The 17,730-nt window shown below is 41.2% G+C and overlaps 1 protein-coding gene across 4 annotated transcripts in view; it reads right to left on the bottom strand.

The window, feature by feature from the left end:
- Positions 1 to 15,353, bottom strand: part of LOC116853785 — a 21,017-nt gene extending 5,664 nt beyond the window's left edge. For 2 of the 4 annotated variants that reach the window (XM_032834985.1, XM_032834994.1), the window contains exons 1-12: positions 15,128 to 15,353; positions 9,845 to 9,981; positions 9,213 to 9,304; positions 8,370 to 8,631; positions 6,409 to 6,538; positions 6,183 to 6,334; positions 5,756 to 6,031; positions 5,094 to 5,405; positions 4,519 to 4,614; positions 3,277 to 4,093; positions 2,327 to 2,725; positions 1,300 to 1,481 (exon numbers count right to left, since the gene is read on the bottom strand). In XM_032834985.1, the coding sequence (XP_032690876.1) occupies positions 1,300 to 1,481; positions 2,327 to 2,725; positions 3,277 to 4,093; positions 4,519 to 4,614; positions 5,094 to 5,405; positions 5,756 to 6,031; positions 6,183 to 6,334; positions 6,409 to 6,538; positions 8,370 to 8,631; positions 9,213 to 9,304; positions 9,845 to 9,920 (2,794 nt within the window). In that variant the 5' untranslated portion in view covers positions 9,921 to 9,981; positions 15,128 to 15,353. The remainder of the gene's footprint in view (positions 1 to 1,299; positions 1,482 to 2,326; positions 2,726 to 3,276; positions 4,094 to 4,518; positions 4,615 to 5,093; positions 5,406 to 5,755; positions 6,032 to 6,182; positions 6,335 to 6,408; positions 6,539 to 8,369; positions 8,632 to 9,212; positions 9,305 to 9,844; positions 9,982 to 15,127) is intronic. The other 2 variants (XM_032835002.1, XM_032835012.1) reach the window with 1 other exon arrangement.
- Positions 15,354 to 17,730: the final 2,377 nt, after the last annotated feature.

Here is a 17,730-nt window from a genome sequence, read left to right as displayed (position 1 = left end):
TATATATATATATATATATATATATATATATATATATATATATGTAAAACACTATGCAACAAGAATTAATTATGTAAGTCGTAATCAACGGTTAAAACGGAAAGGATCAACGTCAGTCAAGAGTAGTAATATTCGCGCACGTTTGTAGACATTACGAAAATGTACAAATTTGTTAAATATCGCCGGTTTGTCTTATGTTGTTGTTAGGGTTAGAAAAAGTCAAGAGAGATATCTCTAATCCAAGACAGTTATTAGAAAGTGTCGGCATACCTCGTGGTGTATGTTGTGTTGTTGTGTAGATATTACGTCGGTTGCACACGTGCGACGTGTGAGACATTCATCGAAGAAGTGTAGATACAAAAAAAAAAAGAGTACTGGACAGCATTAGATTTATTTTGTAAGACTGAAGTCCTGTGACAATCGTGCAGATTTGTATATACAATAAATAATGAATAATACACAAGAACATATCAAGCATCAAGGTAGAGAAACTAATGTTATTGTGCATGCTAAAAGAGACAGAGTAGAAAAAACGTACATAATATATGAATATATCATTTATCTAAAACTAACTATAAGAAAATCTAACTTGTTAGGAAGATAGTCATTTTGTTTTAAATCATTCTTTCGGCGATTTTAATTCATTCTCCTCTCGTCTTTAACATTAGCAATGTCTTCATTCAGACAGAGAGACATGGTGATGGCAAATTTATATATTTTATATATATTATATGTAACTATATATTTGAGTTTTGTATGTAGAATTAATATATGTAATTTAATAAACTATTTATTGATGTATATATGTATATACATTGATTCTATGTACAAAACTCTTATCATTTAAGTAGTTGCCATCACATCATGTGTTTATTTTTAAGTGTACACTGAAAAATTTATTTTTATATTTGGAACTAAAGTATTTGATTCGATTTGGTCAGCATTATTATGTTTTTTTACTTGTCAAGAGTAGGATGTATTACCAAGAAAGGTAAACGCACAATGCAGTTTTTTGGTTGCAATTGCTAAATATTTAGTTGATCCCATTTTAATAAAATTTTGACCCGGGGTGTACCAAATTTTCTAAAACAAAATCTTTTTCTCAGTGTAGGTAGACGAATTGGAGGATACTTTCTCCGAAAGTAGGGCAATGTAGAAAATTTGGAAGAATTGTATTTTTCCACTCGCGGAGAGAACATATTTTCTATGTCTCGTTTTACCGCGTTTTCTAATCCTCTGGCGCGCTTTGCGCGTCTCTCGACCCTGCCCTCTGCGTCCCCGGACGGACTCGGCGCTTACCGTCCAGACATTCCCCGTCCGCGCCTTGGCGACCGTTGTTCCTCTCGTAGAAGTCGTAATCGGAGCCCGTGTCGTAATAAACCGGGTTGCCCATGTCCATGTCCCTAGAGTCCCGGTCGCTGAGCTCGCAGTTGTCCCTCTCGGCCCCGTAAGGTGCGGCGTACGGCCGGTAATTGAAGGACCTGCAAATGACATTGGAAATTTGCGAGCGCCTGATCGATTGCGCAAATAAACGGTGTCGGAGAGATTACTGCTGATTCAATTTCAAGCTTCCCCGGCTCTCGATTATTCTCTCTAACCAGCTATCGAAATTCCATCGCGATGGTCGCCGATTGTGGTCGTCATTTTTGAAAAATTACTTTTTCGTTTCGCAGAATCGGGTACTTCATTCATTTTAGCGTTACAAGCTAACAATTCTCGCACTAATAGTATGTATGATTTGACTCGGATTTTCTATATACATCTAAAGATCTTCTCTTATTGATCAACATTCACTCAATTTAATCTCACGATTTCTTCACGAAAAAAAAAAGATATGGACAACTAAACATAATTTGCTGTGTTAGTCACTTTCTCTTTGCTGCAGGAACCAATTTCCTTGCTAAGATAATAAGAAAATTTGCTTTTGCGACAAAAAAAGTAGCTGAAGCAGTAAATTATCCATCAGTTCAGTTGTCCATCTGTAGCAAATTTGCTGTGTTAGCCACTTTTCTTGCTGTACGAGCAGATTTTCTTGTTATCATAGGTTCCTGCAGCAAAGAAAAAGTAGCTAGCACAGTGAATTATGTTTAACTGCCCATATATAGCAAATTAGTTTGCTGCTGCAGCGAATCCTTTTTTTCCGTGTTTGGACTTGTGAAAGCTGATTTATTAGCGAAAAACAAAGAAATAGCAGAATTTTGTTGCTTTATACCGACGATATCGTTCGACTTCGTTCAGTTAGCGTGCATACATTCACCACGACACCGCTCTAATTTACTACCCTCTAATCCTCTTCGCTCATTACTTCCGCAAGTTCGGTCATTACCTGCAGACGAAGTCTCTAGCGTCCGCACATTGCCTCTCGCACTGGGCCAACGAGGAAGCGGTGGTGTATCGTCTGACGAACGGCTTCCGCACTCTAGTGTGAGGTCCGACTTGTCTGAAATTGTCTTGTTCATCGCACCTAGATATCAGTGGCGGCCTGCCAATGATGGGCCCTCCGGCAGTTCCGAACGGACGTGTGTTGTAGACACCACCTTCGCCTACGTACCCGCCACCTACTATACCGCCCCCGTCGCCACCCCCGTATCCTCCATATCCTCCGACGGGTCGAGCTGGCCCATAAGGTCCTCCGTAGTGAGGTCGGTCGCCACCGTGACTTTGGGGACCGCGAACGTCATCGATAAATCCGTGCGAGTATCCATGTCCTGGTATCGGGTACCTGCTGTTTTTTTTTTAATTCGATACATTTCTCTCTTAATTTTTCATGAAACTAGGGGACTGAAGTCGTGAGAACGATTCTTCAGCGAAAATTAGAGAAGCGATTGGAATAACATATTTTCCTAAGGGTACTTGCTGTGACTATCTTGATTTATGATGTCAGAAGTGAGAAAACGCGCTCAAAATTCCTACTAAATACGTAGAAATAAGATCTAGCAGAAATCTAGTAGAGGAATTTGGAACGGATATTTTTCACTTCTGATGTCATCGATTAAAAGTTCTGCGGCGAGTAGCCAAGAGCCTTAAAGAATCCAGAAATTAATAAAGAAACGAGAACTCAGTTTTGACGTTTACACGGAAAATAAAATAATAAATCAGAAAAGAACCATCAAAATGTATACAACAGTTATAAAAAATTATTTTCAGCAATAATGTGCCAAATATATAAATAATCTTCGAAAAATCCTCTACATACAGCACGTAATTAAAGCCCAATAATTAATACGTGAAACATGTTCAATAGAACATACACGTTTCTTTAATCTCGCGACTTACCGATTGGCGTAAGGATCCTTGTCAGGATATCTCTCACTAGCTGGATATCGGTCAACGGGAGTCCTGCTGCCACCTAATCCCGACGGATATCGATCCAGCGAATCATCAGAGTGAGGATATCGGTCGATCATATTAGGATATCGATCGGTGACGTCGATAGGATATCGACTCGGTGTTAACGGATATCGGACACCATGTATCACGACAGGATACCTGACATTCGTAGGATATCTGTCCAGGGTCCCAGCATCGGGATATCTGCTGCCGCCGGCAGGAGTGCGATCTCCACCTCTAGGAGGAGGATATCGATCGGATATCGGATAACGATCACCGACTGGATAACGATCTGAGAAAGGATAACGGTCTCCACTAGGATAACGGTCTCCACTGGGATAACGATCACTACTAGGATAACGGTCTCCACTGGGATAACGATCACTACTAGGATAACGATCTCCACTGGGATAACGGTCTCCACTGGGATAACGGTCTCCACTGGGATAACGATCTCCAGTAGGATACCGATCTCCACCGGGATATTTATCGGGATATCGGTCGCCAAGAGGATATCTGTCTGGATAATTGTCCGAATCGCCTAAGGGATATTGTCCTGGATATCTGTTATCTGGATATTTATCAGCTGGTACGGGATAACGATCTGGATACCGATCTGGATACCGATCTGGATACCGATCTGGATGGCGGTCAGGGTAACGATCTGGATAACGGTCCGGGACACGATCGGGATATCGATCTGGATATCGATCTGGTTTTGCGTTGCCAGGGTATTTGTCGTAATCATCCGAGTAAATGGAACCTGAAAATGGAAGATCCAGTGAGACTAGGAATCATATTCGGCGTTAATGAACTGCAATTATCTATGCATAAAATATCTTCTATTTTAGTGGAATGTGATAAAAGTCGTGTCGAAATCGAATGTATTGACATATAGCAAAAAAAATAAATCCGAACCAGACTATTGCGTTCAGCGCTAGATGTGAGACACGGATCGGGGTTAACTTTGAAATACGTTAGTTTCGAGCAAATAATTGGTTTGTAAGTTAGTTCGCTACCGCATCTTCTAACCACAAAACACATCGCGGCTACATATTCTCTGAAGATCTTATTCCATTAGAGACTGACTCGTGCGTGATTACTCGACAGCTCTATGAATAATTGTACAACTGTAAACAACAGAAGTCGACGCACGATGTTATGTTGCATTAATAAAGAGATTCTAACCCGGCCTTCCTAGAGAGGGTCGTTCAAAGTTTGTGTCCTGTCCCAAAGGATCTGGTCTGTATCCAGGGCCATCGCGATCGCCGTCCAGATATTGATCTGTTGGCATAGTTGCGTCGTTAACTAAATATTGAACTTGCGACGTCCAGTGCGTGACGTACAAGTGTGCCGTTGGGAGTTTCAGCAACATTTATTCAAGACTCCGCACTGTCGTCGGCGTCGAAATGTAACATACCAACTGGCAGTAATTGAAGGAAATAGGATAAACCATACAATTATTGGCACTTTAGAAAAACTCACTTTTTCATGCAACTAACATTGCAGTTAAGTTTCTTGCCTGTATTCTGTGAAAAAGATTTTCGCATCTAAAACCGTGAACAGATGCCGCTGGTCTAGAAAAACCAGCTTTTCCTAGAGTGTGGTTAGGGAGAATGCCAATAATTGCGCGATTCATCTCATAATAGTAGAAGAAATAAGGAAGTCTAATAGTAGTTCAAGAAATGAGGAAGAATCGCGGAAGTAGGTCGGAAGAACGAGAATATTCGACGTAGGTCGAGAACGGAATGTTCGATGCTCACGCATGAGATTCTCGTAGTAATCGTAATCGGCATCGTAGATGATCCTGTTTCCTTCCCGCTGATTAAATCGGCTTAGTCGGCAGATGTGATAGTGCTCGGAGTAGACGGCGCTGCGGCACTGGAAGCTCGTCTGCCGGAGGCACTCGTCCAGGCACTCGCTGAGACTGCGCCCGGTGATCTCCGAGTGGAACTCACCGCTCAGACGTGAATTCCGATAACGTTGGAAGGCCGTGTCCGGCCGGCGTCCGTCGGAAAACAGATGGGACGTCGAGCTGCTGTCCGGGTATTCCGAGCCACGTGCTAAGGACGGATCTACGCTTCGTAAGTGGGCATTGATAACGAGTTGTGAGTCGCCGATCGACCGCCGTCTCAATTGTGTCTTGCGTCCAGCGCGTCACAGTGTGAATTACAATGAGACCTCCGTTGTGCGGAGCGGTGTAGACGCTTTTCCGATTGAAACTGAAGTCTCGATTAATGGCGCGAACTCGTGCGCCGTGCAATTTCTCAGAAATATGCCTGGAGGTCTGACTAATCACTCATTTCATCTATTCAAAAGCTCGGAATCGAGTTTCTGATATTGTGGAATTATAACAGTTTCACGACTACAGTGAGACTGAAACAGGGACGTGTGAGAGACGATTAGACATTTCGCGTGTACTTACGATTATCTAAGCACACCAGATCGTAGAAATGGTGACTGGGGCTGCTGCTGATCCCAATGTCCTCCTTCTGCGAGACGGAATCTTCCTCGGATATGACACACTGTCGAGTCTGCTCGTCGAACTCGACGCTGCGACAGAAGTACTTCTCCGCTCTCAGGCATAACGCCTGGCACTCGTCCAGCGTGAGATTCGTGTATATGTCTACCTCGTATGGGCCCCGTAAACGCTTGTTTTCCTCTTTGACGAATACCGCGAGTCCGTCGCATCGTCGTTCCGCTGGTGAAACATTAGAAAGGACAATTAAGAAATAACGCTTCGATAGTTCGCACGCGGTTCTTTATTTGGCTAGAAATTCTCTCTCATGCGAGCGAAAGCATCTTGGAATGTGACAAGGTTCGCGTAAAATTGTTCGATGCAGGAAACGTACCATTGAGACAGGTATTCTCCAGATAGTCGGAATTCGGATCGTCCTCCAGCAGCTCGGGGTGAGTCCTCCTGGTAAAACGACTGAGGGAACAGCTTCTCAAGGCGGTGTCGTACGTCGCCGATCGACAAACGAAACTGAACTCGTTCAGGCATCTGAACAGAAAGTACAGAAGGTCCAAATGTATTGTTTCTTTCACGGCGCACACGTACACGCCGCCGTACGATACCTGTCCTCGCAATCAGTTCTATTAGCGGCGCTGACTTCCTTGATGTCCGTCAGAGGTAGCTTTAGTTTCTTCCTCGCGTGCCTCTCGAACACGTATCGGCGGTTCGGACATTCCCTCTCTATTCTGTCAGCTGAGAATAGTAATTCTTTCTTACAAATTGCACGAGTGAGTAAAAATTGCTTAATTTTCATCAAATAGATTTTCAAAAGATGACACAAATTGTAATTAAAAATTCTTTAGAGGTGTTAACGGAATTTTATGTCTAACATCTTATCGTTTTCAACCTTTTTATATTTTTTAAAGTACAATTATTATTTACTAAAATGCTGTACTCGTAACTGATAATTACAGCGTTACGATTGATAAAATATTGCTGGAAAGATCAGTTAATAATAGCGACTGCTACCATTATTGATGCAGTTTGCAAACGCAGACAATGCCAGCGCACGTGCCAAATTGCATGGAAGCCGTTAATTCCATCATCACACATGCAGAAAGTTGGATTTCGTGTAGCATATAACGAATTTATGCGCCATAGATTTTGCAATGAAATTTTGCTTCCACTGAACAAAATCAGTGATATATATGGCCGAGCAGTAAAATGGAAGTTTTTATTGAAAATCAATAAATATTCCTTTATCATGTAATAAAAGTAGAAGTTAAAAAAATCAGTGATAAATCTTAAAAAATAATACAAGATAACAGTGATACACTGCAAATCCAAGTATGTTATTTTTACACGCGTAAATGTGTAATAAAATATGTAAATTCTAATTTAGTACGTTTTTTTAGTTATGTTAAATGATGTGATTTAACCTTCTAACCGTGTTCGTTTTGGATATACTTTGATCATGTTCAGGGTCTAAATAGACCCAATGGTGAGAACTCACTATTTAATTGACATATATGTATTTTTTATATCTTTTATTTTAGCATTATATAAAGTACAATTATATTTATTATATTTATATTTAGTACAATATGTATTACACGCAAAAAAAATTTCAGTTGGTGCAACCAAATAAGATCCAACTGAAAATTAGGTGATTAGAAGCGATATCTCTGTTACGGAAATTAATATTTCTGTTGTCGCCATCGAAAATATTCGTCTGAACATTCAACGATATTAGAACTCGGTTGAGGCAGCTGAGAACAATTGATTGTACAGAAACCTCATAAAGGAATTTTTCTGTTCCTACAGCTGAATTTTCGTCTGATCCTTGAGCAACCGAAAATTCGGTTACATCAACAGTATTGTTTTTTCCATGTATATTTTATATGTACAATATGTACTGACTTTTTCTAAAATAATTCGAAAAGTCATTTGTATTTAGAATATTACAAAAACTGTGTGAACTTTGAAACTGCTCTAGGTCAAAAAAGACACAGAGCACAGCTACACGGAAAAAACAATTCTATTGGTGCAACCGAATTTTCGGTTGTTCAGGAATCAGACGAAAACTCGGCTGTAGGAACAGAAAAATTCCTTTATGAGGTTTCTGTATAGTCAATTGTTCTTAGTTGCTTCAACCGAGTTCTAATATCGTTGAATGTTCAGACGAATATTTTCGGTCCCGACAACAGAACTATTAGTTTTCATAACAGAGATATCGCTTCTGATCACCTAATTTTCAGTTGGTTCTTATTTGGTTGCACTAACTGAAATTTTTTTGCGTGCAGAAGGTTAAAAGAAACATGTAAAAAGAGATTCAATTCAAATAAAATACTTGGCACTTTGCAGTGTGCTCACTAATTATCGGTGAGATATTCCTCTTTTTCTATTCAATCGAAAATATTTTTATCTATTCACTTCAAGAGAAGGGGGAATTGCAGATTTCACCGCGACATTGGGAAGAAATTATTCCAGCTTTCCTTTTCCATCGATGAAAAGGTTCGCTGGTGGCGTATCAATTAATACAGTGCGGCGTACAACGATATCTTTTTTCTATCCGGATACTCACACGCTAGGCACACTTCAGTGAAGTGCACGCTATTCGGTACGAGTATGATATTTCCGACGCCCTCCGGCTGCGCCTGTTCCCTCGTTAAATAGCAAGTACTCTCCTCATACTCGGCGGCGCCGCTGAAGGACGCAATTCTGCTACCGGGGTGGAAGTCAAAGCTCGTGCACGGGCGGACCAGGTTGTTCGTCGCCGTTCTGTCGCGCAGACAGAGCTCTTGACACTTTTCCAGAACCCTAAACGGAGACGCCGAGTCTCGCACCTGTCGTAAATCGGACTTCTTTAAATATCGGATACGTTTCCTCGCGTATTCGTCGCCGTGCAATTTTTCCTCCGCAAAAATCGCCGTAACTCACTGAAACTCGAGAAACGATCAGAATCGCTATCGAAAGCGCCTGGAACGCGCTGATGGAAATTGATAGTGTCATAACGTTGAAACAGTCGGAAATTATAATTCCTGTTTGAAATTCCCGCAGTCTCGGGAGTATAACGCTTTATACGCCGACCGCGAGGGAAGATTTTTCTCGCGATAATAGATTGGAAAATCGAAACTGTAAAGCGTATTGTCGGTGTGACATAGTCAAACCCGACTAGAAATTTATTCTGTAGTCCGGGCCAGATCCTAATTATTAATAATCTTTATCATTAATAATATAATAATAATATATAATATACTATGTAATAATATTCAGCTGTATTGGTTCGTTTATGAAAAGCAAACTTGACGTTAATACAATCAAATTATTTTCTCTCCGTGTAATTGGGATCAACCTGATCGGGATCATGGGATAAATTCCTAGTCGGAAAGCTCGAGTTCAAATTATTTCCGAAACAGAGCATTACCGCATCATCGTCGAAACCTTGCAGATTTTGGTTCGGAAGTCTCTCGTAAACAACTCTACCCAAACCGCCGTTGCAGGTCGTTTGTGCTGAAACTTTAACGATTACCTGGTTAGCACGCGGTCAACGCACGGGAATCGGTCGATCGTCGATTTTGTTGGCACATTGTCTCGCGCGAAACGCGGATTATTATTTCCTTTTTGCGTAAAATTCCAGGCTACTTCCTCTGCCACAGAACGCGCGCTTCGATTTTATCAGCGCGATATTTTCGCGCCATAAGTGGCACGGATAGCGAGACAATGCCGGCCAACAGTTTCGCAAGTACACATGACATCGTTTTCACCGACAATGTATCCCTCGACTTTTGCGCCGGCACGTTCGTGGAACTATTTTGCCTATACGCAAACAGCGAATACCGAACGCAACGCGCGGCGCATTTTTATAACGCGCGATACCATCGTGCTGTCGACTAAAAGCTCGGGATTTTTTTTAACAAACGTTCCTACGATTTTATTGCGTAAAATTGTGCACACTCCGGAATTAACTATTGTCATCATTTGAACGTAAATCGTTGATCGACCGATACGTCCGCATTTTCGATTTAGAGGATTTTGAACTTTCCATTATCAACCTACCGTTGGCCAACAGATTTAAGATGGCGAATGCCCAAACGGCTGGCAGCATATTAATTAATCCGTGAGTCTTGTGCATCGCGATATTTGAGTGTAGAGATTGCTATGTCGCGTACATGCCAATCAGCGTTACTGAAGACCTGTAAGCAAATTATTAAAGCTCATTTTTATAGTTGTCACTTGAGACTGTGAGATGCTCAGATTTTTATTCGGTTAAGTCCATGGTAATAGCCTTTATACGAAATTTGTCTTGCGTGAAATATTTAGGTCTAAGTTTCAAGTTATATCAGAGTTTTTCCATCGAATTATATTATATTCGTGACATTATAATTATAATTGCAAATTAACTGTCTCATCCAATTCAAATCTGAATATCGTACTGGAGGCAAGTTTCAAATGACAATTAATACAGACTTTAAATTCAAGTTTTTTCTAGTTGAATTATGATACATGTGATATTTGTACATGTAGTTGCAATTTAACTAAAGAACATTTACTCTGAATTGAATTGAAATTTAAGTGTTGCAAATTTTAAGTAGTAACTAAATGAAAGAAACAATATGGTTGCGCTACACATAAATCTGTTTACATCAACTAGATTCGAATCTGGTTGGCACAACCAGATTTATGTGTGGATCATGCTATGCTGTTTTTTCCGTGATATCAGGCCTAAATATTTGATGTGCAAAAATAAAATGAAATCTCTCCGCCTCGGACAACACATTATATCACCGCCAAAGTTTTCTGCGATGACTTTATCGAACGCGCGTCATCATGCGCGATATTAAATTATTTCACCTTGTGCTCTATAAAATTGTACGATGTCGAGATTCCGAACAGTCGGACGGGAATGCGCATCTCGCTGCGAAAAGAGAGGAGAAATTCAATTTATGCGAGGAGAAGAATGCTCTTTTAAGGAGTAGCTTTGTATTGAAATTTAAGAATGCAAGAGGTCGCGGAATTATTTACACGTAGGACCATCGGAAGGCCGGCTATCTCCTATACGCGTCTTTATCCCGTCGCGCGAAATAAACGTCGGCTGGAATGCAATAAAATGTTTGTGTTGCTGGAAGGAGATGCAGTTCGCTTCTAAATTATGTATCTGCGCTATCGATAGCGTTCGGTGTGTACGGGGAAGCAAAATAAACGTCGCTCGTTACTCTGAGTTTGTTTCGGCTGTGCCGAGCCGTTGCAGACGAGGCGTGCAGAGAATGACAGTGATACGTTTCTGGGACGCGTTTCGAAATCGCCCATGTGAATATTTCTGCCGGGTTTGCCGAGCGGCAGGCACGATAAGCATACTCAGTTTCTGTCTCTCGCGTGATAAAAAAAATAACAGAGGTGAGGATAAAAAAGAGAAAGAGACAGACACAACGAGAAAAATCGAAATGGAGATGAAACTACGCGAGAAACCATTTGTTCTGGCCAGTGGACGTTTCCACGTAGCCGAGATACGTGTAGGGACACAATGTGTAGTGGAGTTTATGGGATTCCTGGCGAGCACTCACCCTGAACATTTCCACACACTCGCATCCCCTCGCGCGATCGCACACGCGTCCGTGTCCACACACATACGGTCGCGAAAGGACTAGCACACGCCCGTAAGGCCAACGAAGCGTGGTTCCAACTTTCAGGCATCGCATTATTAGCCGTTGTCATTATCTGCTTGGTTATCGTGATTGACGTGGGTGAACGGTCGGGTTCAATCATCGGAAACGATAGAACAGGTTCCCCGATGCCTCCGTCTTAACTCTCTCGAACGAACGGAGACTCTCTCGGATATGCACGCTGTAGATTCGGAAGCCGCCAAATTTCATCTCTCGTGGCGTGAATCAATTTAAAACCCCATCGCGGGTACATTTGTCCATGTTGTGTCGAAAGTCATATCGGAACAATGCGGTGAGTACGAAATAACGTTCACCGCCATCGACATGCCACGCGAGTAATGTGGAACGTCGATAAAAAATTATTTACTGTAAATTAAAATCCACGAGTCGCGGAACCGAGCTCTGATAGATTCGCACACTGCACTGAGAAAATTATTTTTATATTTGGAAGTAAAATATTTCGCACATACGAAATAGTTTGGTTGGCGTTATCATGTTTTTCACTCGTACCAAGTAGGATGTATTAGTGAGACAGCAAAACGCAAATGCCAATTAAATTTTTTTCGCAATTTCCAAACATTTGATTGATCCTATTTTGATTGAGTTCTCGCTTCGATAACAAAATCCTTTCTTTAGTGTGGAAAAACGTTTGGTTCGATTAGACAAATTTCTGGTGCAATATGTACGAATTAGAAAATTCTGGTTGAAGTCAAAATTCTACCAAAATAAATTATTTATCTAAAATAATAATAATCTACCAAAATTCTGTGTTCAAGTTAATCTTGTCAACTTGAATACAGAGTGCTGGTAGCTTCAACTGGAATTTTCCGACTTATTCATATATTTCACTAGAGATTTGGTTGTAATTCAATCAAACTTTCCTTTTTCCCATGCGAGGAACAACTAGTTAACAGGAAATAGCCTTAGTGATCCGCGATTTCCTGTGAGTGCGGTGATTTCGCGGTCGTTCATAGCGGCACTACAGCGGAATGTTTACGATATCGATGCTGTATCATAAAGGCGATTTTATTATCGCTGTAATTTGCGTTTACTCGGCGAGATGCACCTACTTGTTCGTGACGAGTGCCAATTACTGTGGCCGTACTCTTGCCCGCCGATTGTCTGCCATCGTGTCCAACGTGCAGCGACACTGCTTATTAATTGCGTTACGGTTTATCGCCCCGGTAATTGCGTCTGTCACTGGCAACGATATAAAAGCTTACACTGATGTTAATATCGTCGGCGAGAAAATGATGGTACCTGCTCGTTATAATGCCCGGAATATTACACCGCATGCAAAATTACATTTGTGTAATTGTCCCCATCGGATTGCCGGATTTATATGACGTGCCGCTTGTCGTATGTAAATTGTTTCGGGAAATTACTCAGATTAAGGTAATTAAACAAGCCGTTAGACACGAACGCGAAGCTTGCCGATCGAGAACGCGCGCTCGGCTTACGATGAAGATTTTTTTCCAGGAAACGTTGAGAAATGGTCCTTGGAGATTCATGCAAATCGAGATTGCTTGATTTTGTTTTTTTTTATTGCGTTGGTACGTATAAAACCTAGCGCGATATTATGCAGAATATGTTTGATGCAAGACAGTACTCGTGTGTCCAAGTATTAGTGCTTTTATCTTAATTAAAGAAGATAGGTAACGCGATGGAGCGTGTGACAGCAAGCACTTCCGTGATGTGCTTTAGGTCAAGCTGAACGAAAAAATCCTCTACCATTTTACAAATAATCACGTAGATTTCTGAGTTTTTGAATTGGAAAAGATTGCCGAATAATCGCGCGTGATCGTTCGTCAATCTTCCTCAATTGATAATTTAGAAATCTACATTATTGTTTGCAAAATGGTGGAGGGCTTCTTTGTTTAGTTTGATCTAATCTACAAGCACACAACGGCAATCGTACACATGTATCGCGTGCGATTCACACATTCGTCACTTTTCTTTAATAAATTCGCACCAACGTTGCATATATGACGCAACGATCTCTCACCAGAGGAGATCATTGTCACATATGTGTGAAAATTCTTTTTTCTATGTTCACATTATCAAACTGACTTTGTTTACACGATTATGTGAAAAGAAAAAAGAACGAGGCGATCTACGAGGAGAATTCTCCGAATAAACGGTGATAGCGAACGTGTTGATCAACAACGCAAAATTTTATACGGTTATTTGCAAAATAATAAAGAAATTTTGTGTTCAGTCTGATCCAATCTATCTTTGCACGAGTTGTCACTATATCGAGCGCTTTTCACTTATTTCTTATCCTTGTTAGGATCGTGCTTGTGTCGATTTGTGTTGACCAAATGAAAAGCGCTCAATATAGTGACAGTTCGTGAAAGTAGATTGGATCAGACGAAAGTTCTAAATGCCTGAAATGTAACAAAGACAGAATGATGTGGACTCGCGTTATCAAATGACGGGCGCTCGATTTCGGACGATTTTCGAATAATTCAGACGACGGTGCGCGCGAAGTAATGACGAAAATTGTCGATGAAACGTCGATGGACCAACATCCGCAGCAATGTTATCCCGATAAACTCGGGAAGTGGTTCGCGGATCGCCATTAAAGCGGCATTGATTTACGCGATTTGCCGCACGAGCTCTGGGAACGCACACGTCGCCTTTTTCAAGCTCACTTTCTGCGGCAGCTTCATTGTGAGCTTCCATCAGGAGCTATTGTCGCGGTGCTTTGAACTCTGTCGGTACAGCGGATGGCATTGTTGCGTGCGTACCCGTGTCGAACCGGGGAATGAATTCGGTCATTGTTGTGTGACGTTGACGTTAATGGAACGTTCGCACGCAACGACAAATTATTATCTGGTGATGCGCCATGCTAATTCCATCGAATTAAATTCGAGAGCGACGGCGCGGCACGGAGCTGGCGAATTCAAACGCCCGCGAACGGACTCGCGCCGGTGATACTTTTCGCGGCGAGTCGCGTCAGTCGGGATTCATTTCTTGGCGGCATTGAGAGTATTATCGAGCGCAATGGAATATACGATCGCGCGCGCGATCGTGCCAAAGATCTTCCACGGAAAATCACTGCACTTCGTATCTTACAATTGCGCAACGATCTTATGCGAATAATTGTCGTAATTATAGCGATACAAACGAACGCGTGCAATGCGCATCAACGCGTTAATTGCCACGCAATGCGTTGTTGGAATAATCAATTAAGATTTCAAACCGTTACACAGCCGGTGCGTGCTGACGCGCTTATTTTATTACGATTATGCAATGTGTACAGGACCGTGTGAACGGTGTTCTCTGTATGAAAATATATGCTTCTCTCATCTTCGCAAATTACACGCGTTGGAAAAAAAAAAAGAGCAAATCATGAGTGTGAATAAATTCCGTAATTTCGCAAATGGACTTTGAGTAGTTTACCGGCTTTTGAGGGATTTCTTTCAAGAAAATTAATGAGGTACATAAAAACTGTAAAAAGGGTGTGTGAGATAGATCCACCCTTCTATGCAGCCCAAGCCTTGCTCGCAGTGCTCCTTTAAAAGAGGAAGCTGTAAAATTGTTATTAGATTCAAGTCGAGTATCTTGTGCTCCATATATCAATACTAGTTGAGAAATCCGATAACCAACGATCATCAATTACGCAAAAAAGGCATCTTCATCAATCAATCAGTCAGAAAGGTGGAGATCGTCTTACCACAGGAGCAGCTGCGGCTGAGTCCGTCGCGGATCTTCCACTCCCCGATGTGCTCGAGGGGAAAAGCGAAGAAAAGCGCAAAGCCGAGTCTTCTGATGGTGATCTTGATATATGGCGCCGATGATGGTTCACGTTCCTCGTGGTCGTGTGAAAAGAGGCGCGAAGGAGGTGTGTATGTGCACGCGTGCAAAATGACGCGTGCGGCGCGACTGGCACCCGTAATCAAACTGACGGTCAAAAACGGCGGGAAGCGTGGAAATAATGGACAGACACCCGTCTATGCCCCGGAGAAGTGGAGAGAGGCGGAGGAGAGGACAGGCAAAGAGCAAATCGTGGATACCCGATGAATGATTCGCGATAGACGTGTAGTCACCACAGGCCGTAGGGGGCCCGTAGGGGACAACGGATAACGCGCTTGCGAGCGTGAGGCCCCACAGGTGGGGTCCCCACGTCCGACTTCTGGCCTTGCGCGCGCCGGAAACGGGTCCATTGTGTGTCCGGTTTCCGCGGGGACCATCCGGGAAAACTGCCAATGCGTGATCGCGTCAAGTTGTCGAGGCTCGACCATCCGACAGCGTTGACGACAACGCTGCAGACCCTCGTGACGCCGATACATCGGGCCCCGACATCATCACGGCGGAATCATGGATTAGAGACTCCCGGCCGAGGTCAACCAGGACGAGATCGCGCCGTCATCGTCGACCGGAGGCAGCCAGCCGCGACTTAGTCAGCGGATCAACAATCGGCTGGACAAAATGCCGAGGCGATGAAGCGTTCTCGCGTGATATTTTTGCGATCCTGTCGATCCTATCGATCCTGGAGGTATCGGGCCTTTGCAAAGTTGGCTCTTTTATCAAAATGCTCGCGGTGCACAATGTTGCGCATTGCTCGTTTTTATGGACAAAAATCGATATTTGAAACATAGATACTTTTTTAACGTTAAGAACGGTAGTGAAAAATAAAAGTCACTAGTCGTTCGCAGTTTTCGAGTAGCTAGTGAAGATAAAATTCGGTTGGCGAGTTGACTCTTTCGCGTCTGAATCATATTCACCTCACATTGAGAAAAAATATTTGGTATTTAGATGACTATAATCACATAGAAAAATAATTCCTACAAATTATGGTGAAAAAAGCATTTTTTTAAATTAAATTTTACTATAATATTAGTAATAATAACATTATATGCATGTCACTGCTACCATTTTCGTGTTAGAACAACTAAAAAATATGGTTGAAGTAAAAAATAATTATAATTTTAATTAGATCAACCATTTCTTTTCGCATAAACTTAAAGAAATTAAAAACTTGAATCAGAGTTGTAAAAATATCAATTAAATTCGCCTCAATTTAATGATTGATTTGAATAAATAATTTCTGATTTAATTGATAATTAATATAAGCCTATTCAATTAAAAATATTGTAATTAATCACTGACTCTTAAAAAAATTTAATTAAAAATCATTCAATTAACGATTAATTTGAAAGAATTCAGTTAAAAACTGTTGAATTAACGATTAAAACGAGCGACAGTAATTAAAAATTATTCGATTAACGATTGAACATAGTCAACATAATTAAGAGTTATTTAATTGACAATTGATATAAGCAATATATATATATATATATATATATATATATATATATATATATATATACACAAGGTGTTTCTTTACCTCCGCCTACGAAGCACATAGCGTTATTTCTTATGAAAAATTGAATCGAAAAGTCCTGAACCATTTTTGTCTTTGATGCTTAACAAAGCAGATATTCTTTAGTAAATTCTAGCAAGTCCGCGCGATCCTTTAGAAGTATACATGTTTGTGAACCACACACCTGGTAGTGTGCATGAATGTTCCGCCGCTGTATTCACGTAACTACCAGGCGCGCAGCTCACAGACGTGTATACTTCTAAAAAACGGCGCAGATTTGCTGGAATTTATTAAAGAATGTCTATCTCGTTAAGCATCAAAGACAAAAATGGTTCAGGACTTTTCGATTCAATTTTTCATAAGAAATAACGCTATGTGCTTCGTGGGCGCAGGTAAAGAAACACCCTGTATATATATATACAGGGTGAGTCATTTTAGTCTATGGATCCGAATATCTTCCAAATTACAGTATCTACAAAAAAATGGTTTAGATAAAAGTTGACCAGGACAGAGGGGGTCATTCAATTGTACCATTGGTTTTGACCTTGAGGTCAATTTTGAAGGTTACTTCAAGGTCACGATGGTTTTTTCTAATGGGACACCCTATTTTTGACTGCGGATTTCGAAAGAGCGGAAAATTTTACATCAAACTTGTCTTATGAAAAAATTGTTTTTGCGACCTTGGAAAGGTCAAAAATGAAGGTGAAATGTCTGAAAAACGATCTGGTGTACTTTTTCTGAAATGACGTGGTTTTCTGGGTAACACAAATGTGCATAATGCTTAAACAAAGTCAATGAATTGTAAAAGTGTAAATCACTTTAACTAGCTTGACCTTCAGGTCAATTTTCAAGGTTGTTTGAGGCTCATAACGCATTTTTTGATGTTTTTACTTTTAGCGTTACACGGAAATAACGACGTGGACGTAGTAAGTTCTGTTTCCTTTAGGGTGCTT

This window comes from Odontomachus brunneus, unplaced genomic scaffold (genome assembly GCF_010583005.1).
Source record: "Odontomachus brunneus isolate Ranch 3 - 2012 unplaced genomic scaffold, Obru_v1 Obru_scaffold_001, whole genome shotgun sequence".
In the NCBI taxonomy this organism is placed as follows: domain Eukaryota; kingdom Metazoa; phylum Arthropoda; class Insecta; order Hymenoptera; family Formicidae; genus Odontomachus; species Odontomachus brunneus.
Note: the sequence above shows the minus strand (reverse complement) of the source record. Positions and strands in the feature narration are given on the sequence as shown.